This window comes from Hemiscyllium ocellatum, chromosome 19, assembly GCF_020745735.1.
Source record: "Hemiscyllium ocellatum isolate sHemOce1 chromosome 19, sHemOce1.pat.X.cur, whole genome shotgun sequence".
NCBI lineage: Eukaryota > Metazoa > Chordata > Chondrichthyes > Orectolobiformes > Hemiscylliidae > Hemiscyllium > Hemiscyllium ocellatum.
Window position 1 is genome coordinate 63,671,586 of NC_083419.1, and position 12,733 is coordinate 63,684,318.

Genomic DNA, 12,733 nt, shown 5'->3' on the forward strand with positions numbered 1-12,733 from the left:
AACTGTGGCTTGGAGGGGAACATACAGATGGTGGCTTTCTCATATGTCTGCTGCACTTGTCATTCTAGGTCAGAGATAGATTTGAAGGGTGATGTTCAAGGTAATTTGGTGAGTTACTACAGTGCATCTTGTATATTGCACAGAATGCTGTTACCATACATTAGCGATGAAAGGAATTAATATTAAAGGTGGTGCAAGGAGGATCAAACAAGTGGGCTGCTTTGTCCTGGATGGCATTGAGCTTCAGACCAGCTGATGAAATTTAAATGCAGTCAATTAATTCCATCAGGAATTAAAAGCTAATCTTAGTAATTGTGATGTTCAGAAGAACAATAATCTGAAGGGTCTTGACTGGATAAGCATAGATTGTTTTCCTTCTCTGCAGAATTGACTACAGGACAGACACAGACTCTGAATAAGGAGACATTTAAAAATTCAATTATGAGAAATTTCTTCACTCTTTGGACTCCTGATTTCAAACAGTTGTGGATGTTTCCATAGCTGAGAATAGTCACAGAATCATAGAGTCCTACAGCACGGAGACGCGTCGTTTGGCCCGAACCGGTCCTTGCTGATCAAAATATCCATCAACGCTAATCCCATTTCCATTTGACCCATATCCTTCTAAACCTTTCCTATCCATGCATTTGTCCAAATGCCTTTTAAATGTTATCAATGTACCCACCTCAACCACTTTCACAAGCAGCTCATTCTATATACATACCACCCTCTGTGTAAAAAAAGTTGCCCCTCAGGTTCCCTTTTATACTTTCCCTCTAGTCCTCTATTCTCCAACCATGGGAAAAAGACTGAATGCATTCACCCTTTCCATGCCTCTTAGGAGAATTTATAGAAATGTATAAAATCATAACAGTCTCCTATGCTCAAAAGAAAAAAGTTCTGGCTTGTCCAACCTCTCCCTATAACTCAGACTGTTGAGTCCTGGCAACATCCTTGTAAAGTCCTCCTGCACTCTTTCCAGTTTAATTGCATCCTTCCTATAGCAAGGTGACCAAAAATGAACACAATAATCCAAATGTGGTCTCACCAACATCCTGTACAACTGCAACATAGCTTCTCAACGTCTATACTCTATGGTAAAAGCAAATTACTGCGGATGCTGGAATCTGAAACCAAAAGAGAAAATGCTGGAAAATCTCAGCAGGTCCGGCAGCATCTATAAAAAGGGAAAAGAGCTGACGTTTCGAGTTTAACTTTAAAGGAGCTTTGACAAAGGGTCAGTTAGACTCGAAACATCAGCTCTTTTCTCCTTACAGATGCTGCCGGACCCCCTGAGATGTTCCAGCATTTTCTCTTTTGGTCTATACTCAATGCCCTGACTGATGAAGGCCAATGTGCAAATACCTTATTCACTGCCCTGTTTACCTGTGACTCCACTTTCAGAGAATCGTGCACCTGAACTCCATGGTCCGTCTGTTCCACTACACTTCTTAAGGTCCTATCATTTACCATAAAATTCCTACCTTGATTTGACTTTTCAAAATGCAAGACATCACACTTATCTATATTAAACTCAATTTGCTATTTCTTGGCCCACTTCCGCAGCTCATCAAGGTCCTGCTGCTAATTTCAGATAACCTTCCTCACTGTTCACGATACCTCTTATTTTAATGTAATCTACAAACTTAGTAATCGTGCCTTGTACATTTTCAACCAAATCATTGATATAGATAACAACAGCAATCCCAGCACCCACCCCTGAGGCACTCCACTAGTCACCTGACTCGTCACTAGTCAAGGAGATCTAAAACCTTTTGATCACACAAGAGAATCTAAGGATATAGTGAGCAAGCAGGAAAATGATGAGGTAGAAGATCAGTACTTGGAACAATGATGTTGTAGCCATTACAGAGACTTGGGTATCACAGGGGCAGGAATGATTGTTGGATATTCCAGGATTTATATGTTTCAAAGGAATGGAGGATGGGGGGAGGTAAAACAGTGGGGGGTGGGGGTGGGGGTGGGGGGGGGGGGGGGAGGAGGAGGAGGAGGTGGCATTAGTAATCAGGTATTATATCACAGAAAGGGATGTTATCCAGGAGGGTTTGTTTTCACAGTCAGTATGTGTGGAAGTCAGAAACAGGAAAAGAGCAGTCACTTTATTGTGAGTTTTCTAGTCAAGACGACGGAGGAGGCCTACTTAAGGTTGAGAAGACAAGGATCAGACAGGGCTCCAGAAGGTTACAAGGTAGCCATGAAGGAACTGAAGAATGGACTTACAAAAGCTAGAAGGGGGGCATGAGAAAGCTTTTAGCGGGTAGGAATAAGGAAAACCCCAAGGCATTCTACACTTATGTGAGGAACAAGAGGATGGCCAGAGTGAGGGTAGGGTCGATCAGGGATGGTGGAGGGAACTTGTGACTGGAGTCAGAAGAGGTAGGGGAGGTCCTTAATGAATATTTTGCTTCAGTATTCATTAGAGAGAGGGACATTGTAGATTGTGAGGACAGCATGAAACAGGCTGATATGCTCAAACAGTTTGATGTTAAGGAGGAGGATGTGCTGAAAAATTTGAAAAACATGAGGATAGGTAAGTCCCCAGGCCAGATCGTATATACCCAAGGTTACTACAGGAAGCAAGGGAAGAGATTGCTGCACTTTTGGCAATGATATTTGCACACTCACTGTCTGCTGGAGTAGTGCCGGATGATTGGAGGGTGGCAAACATTATTCCTTAGTTCAAGAAAGGGAATAAGGATAATCCGGGGAATTACAGACCAGTCAGGCTAATGTCTGTGGTGGGCAAATTATTGGTAATGATTCTGAGAGACAGGATTTATGATTAACTTGGAAAAACAGTTTGACTGAGATGAAAGTAGAGCAGATGTGGTGTATTTGGATTTTGGCAGGGTGTTTGATAGGTAGGTTCATTCATGGGCTACAGAGAAATTTGGCTGTCTGGATACAGAATTGGCTGGCCCAAAGAAGAGAGTGGCAGTAAATGGAAGATATTCAGCCTGGAGCTTGGTGACCAGCATTGGTGCTCCGCAGGGATCTGCTCTGGGAGCACTGATCATTCTGATTTTTATAAATGACTTGAATGAGGAAATGGAAGGGTGGGTTAGTAAGTTTGCCAATGACACGAAGATTGGTGGAGTTGTGGATAGTGTGGAGGGCTGTTGCAGGTTGCAATGAGACATTGACAGGATGCAGAACTGGGCTGAATGGAGTTCAACCTGGAAAAGCTTGAAGTGATTAACTTTGAAAGGTTGAATTTGAATGCAGAATATAAGGTTAAAGGCAGGATTCTTAGCAGTGTGGAGTAACATAGAGATCTTGGAGTCCATTTCCATAGATCCCTCAAAGTTGCCACCCAAATTGACAGGATTATTAAGGCGGTGTATGGTGTGCTGGCTTTCATTAGCAGGGGATTGAGTTTAAGAGCTGCAATGTTATTTTGCAGCTCTATAGAGCCCTGGTTAGATCACACTTGGAACAGTATTCAGTTCTGGTCACCTCATCACAGGAAAGATGTGGAAGTTTTAGAGAGGGTGCAGAGGAGATTTACCAGGATGCTGCCTGGACCGGAGGGCAGGTCTTATGAAGAAAGGTTAAGGGAGCTAGGGCTTTTCTCATTGGAGCGAAGAAGAGTGAGACGCAACTTGATAGAGGTGCACAAGATGATGAGAGGCATAGATAGAGTGAATAATCAGAGACTTATTCCCAGGGCAGAAATGCTAATCACTAGGGGGCATAATTTTAAGGTGATTGGAGGAAGGTCTAGGCGAGTTGTCAAATGTCAGTTCTTTACACAGAGTGTGGTGGGTACATGGAATGCACTGCCAGCAGTGGTAGTAGAGTCAGATACATTCGGGACATTTAAGCAACTCTTGAATAGGCACAAGGATGATAGTAAAATGAAGGGCATGCCGGTTAGTTTGATCTTAGAGTAGGATAAAAGGTCGGCACAACATCAAGGGCTGTACTGTTCTATAAGATCATCACAATTACACTTAATGACAGAGCAGGTTTGTGGGGTTAGATAATTACTGTGGCTCCAATTTCTTATGCTCTTATGGAATGTCCTAGTAAGACAACACCATAATGACTATACAAAAATGTTCAGACTCATTCTTTAGAGATACAAGTTCAGATTCCACAACACAAGCTGGAGGCATTCAAACTCAATTAATTAACATGGAATACAACGTTTCATTGGATCTCTACAGCGTGGAAACAGGCCCTCTGGCCCAACAGTTAGTCTCAGGAATGCCGCTAGTAAATCATCAATCATTGTAGAAACCCTTCTGGAACAAAATCAGCACCCTTACCTGGTCTGATCCACATATGACTCCAGATCCAAGGAAATGTGAGTGATTTTTAGGTGACCTAGCAAACTACTTAAAGGGCAATTAGGGATGGACAGCAAATGGTCTTGCCAGTGAAGTTCACAATCCACAAAAGAATAAAGAGAATAAATAAAAAGAATGAACTGAATCAAAACAAGTATGATTGTCCATCTAGGAAATTGTGTGTCAGTTCATCAGTTCAGTGGATTTCTGTGGGCTGATGAGCTCATCCTGAAGCTGTATTTCTGATCATACCTTTGGCAGATATTTCTGAGAGGTGGAAATGCGCTTTGGCCTTCAGATCATTGACATTCCTTTCTCCTGTTCCTTTTCCGTACTTAATTTCGCTGAGTGTTCTCAAAGAATTCTGTCCCTTCATACAGCAGTTTCCTCCAAGTCAGTTTCTTTTGAATGAGGGTCTCCCATACAGTGACACCTTTTTGCATTTCTTGAAGTAAACCATCACAGAATTTCTGAAATGCTTCCTTTGTCCTCCTCTCATTTGAATGCCTTCCTTGAGCTGGGCAAAGGAAATGTGCTTTGGTAGTCAGAACTAAGGCAACCTAAGCATGTGGCCAGCTCAGCAGAGTTGATTATGATGATCGTGGCCTTGATGCTAATAATTCAATAAGACTTTATGGAATAATGGATAAGGAGAAAGATGGACTGGAAAATTGGGGGATGGTCAATTTTAATAAAGACAGTATCTAGCAAAAGTAGACTGGACGCAGATTGTTGCAGGAAAGTCCACATTAGAACAATGGGAGATATTCAAAAAGATAATAGTGTGTGTGCAGGGTCAACATATTCTCCTAAATGTGGAAGTTGGGACCAACAAATGCAGAGAACCCTGGAGCTCAAGGTATTTACAGGGTTGGATAAGAGAAAAAGGAAGCTATACCGAGGATTCAAAACAGCAGATAGAGGAGTACTGAGTGTGCAGGGGTCTGCTCAAAGCTAAATTAGGACAGCAAAGAGGAGACCTGTAAAAACATTTGCAGGTAACATTATAGAAGATCTAAAAGGTGTTTTATATGCATATTCAGGACAATAATCAGGGAAAGAGCAGGACCCATTAGGGAACAAAGTAGCAATCTATTTGTGGAACCGATGGCATTGCTGAGGTTTTAAATGAATATTTTGAAACTGTATTCACAATAAAGGATGATGGTGTAGGTCTGGAAATCAGGGAGGGGGACTGTGATATACTTGATCAAATTAGCATTGGGAGGGAGGAGGTATTAGCAGTTTTAGCAGGCTTTAAAGTGTTTAACTCCCTTAAGGAAGGCAAATGGAATTTTGTCATTTATTGCTAAAGGAATAGAGTTTAAAAGTATAAAGTGTTGCTGCAACTGTGCAAGACATTAGTAAGACCACACCTAAGTAATGTGCAATTCTGGCCCCCTTACTTGAGGAGGGGTGTAGTTGCATTGGAGGAAGTTCAGAAGAGGTTAACTAGAGTGATTCTAGAGATGAGGGGTTAGAATTATAGAATCCCTACTGTGTGGAAGCTGGCCATTTGGCCCAGTGAAACCTTCTCAAGAGCATCCCACCCAGACACCACCCCCTTCCAAACACAATCCTTGTAACTCTGCACTTCCTGTGGCCAATCCACTTAACCTGCACATCTCTGGACTATGGGAGGAAACCGGAACATTCTGAGGAAACTCATGCAGACACAGGGAGAACGTGAAAACTCCACACAGTCAGTTGCTCAAGGGTGGAATCAAACCTGGGTTCCTGGTGCTGTGAGGCAGCAGTGCCAATCACTAGGTCACTGGGCTGCCCCAGTTTGTCTAATGAAGAGTGATTGAGCAATCTAGGCTTATACTCTCTTGGGATGAGAAGAATGTGAGGAGATCTAATTGAAGTATATAAGATGCTTAAGGTTATTGGCAAAGTAGATATAAAGAGGATGCTTCCTCTTGTGGGGTAAGCTAGAACATGAGGTCAAAGTTTTATGATTCTTAGGCAAGTGCAGTGACGCTGACCTTGTTAAACTCTCCCTGGTCACAGGAGGTACCAGAGGACTGGATGACAGCGAACGTGGTACTGTTATTGAATAAGAGTGATGGGGTAAACCACGAAAATACATGTCAGCGAATCTGATAGGAAAACTATTGGAAAAAATTCTGACAGGCAGAATTAATCTCCACACAGACGGACAAGGAATCATTAAGTATAGTCTGAGAAAAACTGTGTGGTGCTGGAAAAGCACAGCCGGTCAGGCAGCATCCGAGGAGCAGGAGCTTTGGGTATAAGCCCTTCATCAAGAATGAGGCTTGTGGGTGAAGAGGGCTGAGAGATAAATGAGAGGGGCGGAGGCAGCTGGGAATGTAATAAGTACATGAAGGTGGGGGTGAAGGTGATAGGTCAGAGAGGAGGGTGGAGCAGATAGTTGGGAAGGAATATGGACACATAGGACCATTTAAAAGAGTGGTGCCAAGTTGGAAAGTTGGGACTGGGATAGGTGGGGGAGGAGAAAATGGGGAAACTAGTGACATCCACATTGATCCCATGTAGTTAGAGGGTCCCAAGACGGAAGACGAGGTGTTCTTCCCCCAGGCGTTGGGTAGCTAGAGTTTGGCGACGGAGGCGGCCCAGGACTTGCAGATCCTGGACAGAGCGGGAGGGGAGTTAAAGTATTCAGCCACAGATCAGTGGGGTTGATTAGTGTGGATATGCCATAGATGTTCTCTGAAATGAACCACAAGTTAGAGTCCTGTCTCCCCAATGAACAGGGGGCCACATCGGGTGCAACGGATACAGCAGACGACACATGTGGAAGTACAGGTAAATTTCTGTCAGATATGGAAGGTTCCTTTCGGGTCTTGGACGGAGATGAGAGGGTGGTATGGGTGCAGGTTTTGCACCTGTTGCGGTGGCAGGGGAAGGTGTTGGGAGTGGAGGGTGGGTTGGTGGGGGGCATGGACCTGACAAGAGGGGAATGATCTCTCCTAAGCGCAGATAGAGGAGGGGAGGGCAATATTTCTCTAGTGGTAAGGTCTGTTCGTAGATGGCGGAAATGATGGAGGATGATGTAACTTATCCGGAGGTTGGTAGAGTGGAAGACGAGGACCCCAGGGGATGATAACCTTACTGGTCCTCACATTCTCCTAGTTGATTATAATCTTACTGGTCCTCACTTTCTCTTAGTTGATTATAACCTTATTGCATCCTTTTTTTTGTAGTTGATTATAACCTTATTGCTTCTTCACTTTCTTCTAGTTGGTTAAAACCCTCCAGCATCCTCACTTTCTCCTAGTTGATTATAACCTTACTGCATCTTCATTTTCTCCACATTAAGGATAGTCAGCTGGCTTTGTAAAAGGGAGATTACATCTCACAAATTTGAATTTGCCATAGATGCGTAATTGAGGGTTGTGCAGTTTATGTAGTCCACATGGATTTTAGTAAGTCTTTTGACAAGGTCTCACATGACAGACTGGTTAAGAAATGGGTGAAGGTGATAGGTCAGAGAGGAGGGTGGAGCAGATAGTTGGGAAGGAATATGGACACAAAGGACCATTTAAAAGAGTGGTGCCAAGTTGGAAAGTTGGGACTGGGATAGGTGGGGGAGGAGAAAATGGGGAAACTAGTGACATCCACATTGATCCCATGTAGTTAGAGGGTCCCAAGACGGAAGACGAGGTGTTCTTCCCCCAGGCGTTGAGTGGCTAGAGTTTGGCGACGGAGGCGGCCCAGGACTTGCAGATCCTGGACAGAGCGGGAGAGGAGACCATGGGATTTAGAGCATTTTGGCAAATTTAATCCAAAACTGGTTAAGTGACATAACTAGGTGGTGATGGTCAAAAGGGTATTTTTATGACTGGAAACCTGTGCCCAGAAGTGTACCACACGTTTTTGTGCTGGGTCACTTGCTGTTTGTTGCATACATCAATGATCTAGACATGAGTAAAGGAGGTATGATCACCAAGTTCATAGATGACATGAAAACTGAATGTTTGGTAGTCATAAGAAAGATAGATTTAGATTTTGGATGATGCAGATTGGCTGGTCAGATAGCTCAAACAGTGGCAAATGGAATTTAATCCTGGGGTGATGCATTTTGAGAGGACTAACAAGACAAAGGTGTGACTCCATTAGAGAGGGTGCAGGGGAGATTCACAAGGACGTAACCTGAGCTGGAGCAATTCAGCTATAGAGAGAATAAATAGACTTGCGTTACCTTCCTCACAGCAAGGTTGAAGAGGTGTACAAAGTTTTGAGAAGGCTTGGACAGAGTAGATAGAGAGAAACGTTTCCCCTTAGTAGAGGAGTCAATAACCAGGGGGCATAATTTTAAAGTAAGGAGCAGGAGGTTTAGAGGGAATTTTAGGTAAACGTCTTCCACCCAGTGGTTTGTGGGTATGTGGAACTCTCTACCCAAAAGATAGAGACATGAACCCTCAAGACATTTAAGAACTATTTAGATTGGCACTTGAAATGACATAGCATACAAAGGTAAAGGCTAAGTGCTGAAAACCGTGATAAGAATAGAGGATGTTTGATGACCAGCGCACACACGAAGGTCTGACACACCCCTTTCTATGTTGTACAACCTCTATGATGGGTCTGTGACATTCTGCTTCAAAGCAACATCAGCACTATCTATATGAATGACTTGACCCCATACTTGCTGCATATAATGCCCAGGCAGTATCCTAAACATACTCCAAGCATTAGTTTAAAAAAAGATGTAAAGAAATGAGTTTTCGAATGAAGAACACTGGACTTGGTCAGAAGCTGATGGAAAAAGTGATCAGAAGCCACATTATTTGGTGAATGGAAACTTGGATCATTTTACATGTCTGTACTGTAGTAGCATACAGAAACTACTGTAAGAACTTCTCTTGTTCCAGCAGAGACAGAAAATTCAGTTGGGTTAGCGAAAATGTACAGTTGAATAAAGGATAGAAAAATGAATACGATGCATTGTGTACTCAGTGTGGTTTTAATACTCTTGAAAAATGTCACAATGCGATCAGTGATTTGTAACAAGAATTCCACATCAGTTGAAAATACAATGTGAATCAGGGGCTGAGTGATGCACTCAGACATTGGTCCTTCAGTTCTGGAATATGAGATTGAACTCCATCTGAATAATAAAATTCTAGTCTCCACTTGAAATGAGTTTGGACAACCTCAATCCAGTTTCTGACAGAACTAGGCTTCTCCAACATAAAACCTACCCAATTGGAATCTTACTCTAATTGCTCCAACTTAAACATGACCGGCTATATTTTATTAAGCTAGATATGCTCAAATTTGGGAGGACAAAATGAAGCAAGAAAAAACATTTGAAGCTCATAAGATTTCTGTATTATCTGCCATAATGGAAATGTTTACATATGTATGAGCATACTGTGTGAAATGCTTTACATGTTACATACCGTGGCATATGAATAGCTGAAACTCTGGGGTTGTTCATACACTGGAGTCCAGTGGTTGTTAGCTGATACTCTGGTTCCCCTGATAGGAGTGCTGGTGGCTGCCTGCCCAAGGCAGACTGCCGACAAGACTTTTCCAGGACTACCTGGAGCTGCCAAAGCAAATGCATCATCGAGCAGAGAGTACATCTGCTGTCTTGCCTCTTCAATAGATGGTTGTGGTGGGATGTATGGTGGGGGAGCAGGAGGGGGAGGATGTGTGTGTGATGGAGAATGAGGTTTAGGCTCCGGAGGCAGATCAGGGTCCGACTGCAAAACACAGAACCAAATCAAGATTAGGTCAGTGGAGCTGGGGCAAAGTGAAGACAAATAGCAACCTATTGTTCTGTCGTGGGTTAACCTGAAATATCTCAGTCTCTCCCACTGTTAGATTGTCTATTCAAATGAAGTGTCTTCTTAGTCCTACATCCAATTTGTATGAGCTTGCAGATGCAAGGAGGCAAGTAAAGGAGAGAATGTAATAAATTCATAATCAGCATGCTATGCAAAATTCACTAATTAGGCGGTTAGCAATTTATTAAATGGCCAGTGAACTGGAGCTGTGTCACAGATTGACAGGGTGCCTTGCAGTGGCAATCTCTCTCTTGCAAGTTTCAGATTCCAACCATGTCAACATGAAGTGCAAAACAAACTCAATCTACACACTTTTTGGTGTTCACATAGATGCACTCAGCCAGGATATCTGGCTCATGAAAATCTGTGCACAATTTATACAGCTACATTTCAGCTTTTGTTCCTGTGACATGGAATGCTTGACATTCTTATAGAGCACTTCCTCAACAGGTCTGGCTGGAAACTATGGTGATCACTTCATACTGTGGCAACACTTTGGGTCGTTGGCTGAACTCAGACAGTCAATTCCACGCACTACAAGCTGTCCAAATTATCCAATTCAAGGCACGTGTGGCCATCTTGCATCTTATATATAATCACAAGTGGCACCACCCATGAATGCTATCTACATCAAAGGATTGCTTTAACAGTGTCAAAGAATGAAAAGTAAAGCAACAATACTTGAAAATGTTTTAACAAAGTTTAAATTTTAACTGTGTATGTATTTCAGAATTAAAATTTCAGAAATTTCAGTCAAAGGATACAGGTTATGTAAAGAAGTGCAATGTGATAGACAAATTGAAATTCCAGTTCCAACCTTACAGGGTTATTGATCCACTGGACTTATTCCTGACATTGTCAATCAAATGAATTCTGAATCTCAGATGAATTATAAGAGAGAAGTGGAGCAGGGAGAAGGATGAGACTTGATGCAAGTCATTCTTTGAGGGTCTCTGCTAAACCTCGCAAGACTGGTTACACTAACTCTAACGCAGCATTAAAAAGGTAGCAAAATAACCCAAGATGTTTCACAAACAAGAAAGGACCATGAATAGAAAGCAAATGAATAAGGGACATGGTAAAAGAACCATCCAAGATGGGTTGTGAGGAAGTCTATGAAGGACAAAATGTAGATAAGTAGAAGGACTGCCTAAAAATCTTGGAGCCAATAGTTTGTGTGCCCTCTATCTGAAGATGATCTGCACTTTATTATAGGAACAGGGAAAAGGAGGTACTTTTAAGGCACTGAAGTGAAAGATGAATATAATTATTGTTCTTCCATACTTACAACATAAGCTGCATTGTTCACTCCAGGTGGTTTCTTGTAGGTCCCGTCACTATCTGTGGTTATCAACCTATCTTTCTCTGCATCCATCATGCTGCCATTGATCTGATGTCTCCGTCTCTGTCGTGGAGATCTTTTGGCACGATAACTGGAATGAGGCAGAACAATTGGCAATTATTTAATACATTTGCATTTAATTATTTCAACAACATGTGCACCTAATCTAAACAGTGAATATTTAGCAACTAGTAAAATGGTTTAATAATTTACTATTATATGTCTTGAGCATCACGATAATTCACATACATTTGTAAGTGTCATGCTGTGAATTTGAGTATTCTGAATGTTTCAGGCTTCTCTAGTCAGGAAACTTAATTTGTGCCATAAAACTGTCAGTGTAATGATATTGATCAACAGTGTGTTCCTAGTTCTATAGCTGACAAATTTATCTCTTGATTTCAAAAGATTATAAATTTAAATTGATGCTGTTTTAGACTTCACTTTTCCACATTTTCATTCATAAACAATTTCACATCAAGAAACTGACCATATGCTGCTTCCAGAGATATTTTATGCCTGGGTATAAAATCAAAAACAACTGTGGATGCGTAAAAATCTAAAGTAGAAACAGAAAATGCTGAAGCCACTCCGCAAATGGGATGCTTTTGTCAAGGGAGAAACATAGTTAACATTTCAGATGACATTTGTATCATTAATCTGAAACCTGAACCCGAGTTACCTCTCCATGGATAGCTCCAGACTTGCTGAATATTTCCATTACTTTGTTTTCATTTTCTGCCTACCTTTTCCTTGGTTCCAGAAGGACAGATGGACCATCAATACTGGGATCGAGGATCCTATCAATGTGAATCTGCGCTCTGCGATAGGCTCTGCGCCTTTCCTTGGTATCAATGGTATCAACTTCATCCATGATGGGGAAATCATAATGTCCTTTCCTTTTGGCTCGCAGTCGGATTTTGTTGCGGTGGTGTTCAATTTCAGACTTCTGTCTCAAAGCACGCTGAACCTGAAGATGAGAACGGAAATGTTTAATTATTTAGAACTAAATATAACTTTCTGATAGCTTTATGGATTGGTATTAAAGGTGTCTCGTGTTTTAAATCATGTCAACAAACTATCTATTCCTTTATCCTATGTGTTGTGCCAAAGGAGGAGAAAGGAACATAGGAATAGGAGTAGGCCATTTAACCCCTCAAACTTATTCCCCCATTCAATAAGATCATGGCTCATCTGCGCCTAACTCCACATACCTGCCCATATCCCTTAATATTTTTGCTTCACAAAAATGTATCTATATCAGATTTAAAATTAACAGTTGATTAGCATCAACAGCT

The 12,733-nt window shown here is 41.9% G+C and overlaps 1 protein-coding gene across 1 annotated transcript in view; it reads right to left on the reverse strand.

The window, feature by feature from the left end:
- The window catches only part of si:ch211-1e14.1 (UPF0606 protein KIAA1549), a 257,773-nt gene that overhangs the window by 35,891 nt on the left and 209,149 nt on the right, over window positions 1-12,733 (reverse strand). The window contains exons 14-16 of the mRNA XM_060839554.1: window positions 12,182-12,405; window positions 11,382-11,526; window positions 9,704-10,009 (exon numbers count right to left, since the gene is read on the reverse strand). Of these exons, the coding sequence (XP_060695537.1) occupies window positions 9,704-10,009; window positions 11,382-11,526; window positions 12,182-12,405 (675 nt within the window). The remainder of the gene's footprint in view (window positions 1-9,703; window positions 10,010-11,381; window positions 11,527-12,181; window positions 12,406-12,733) is intronic.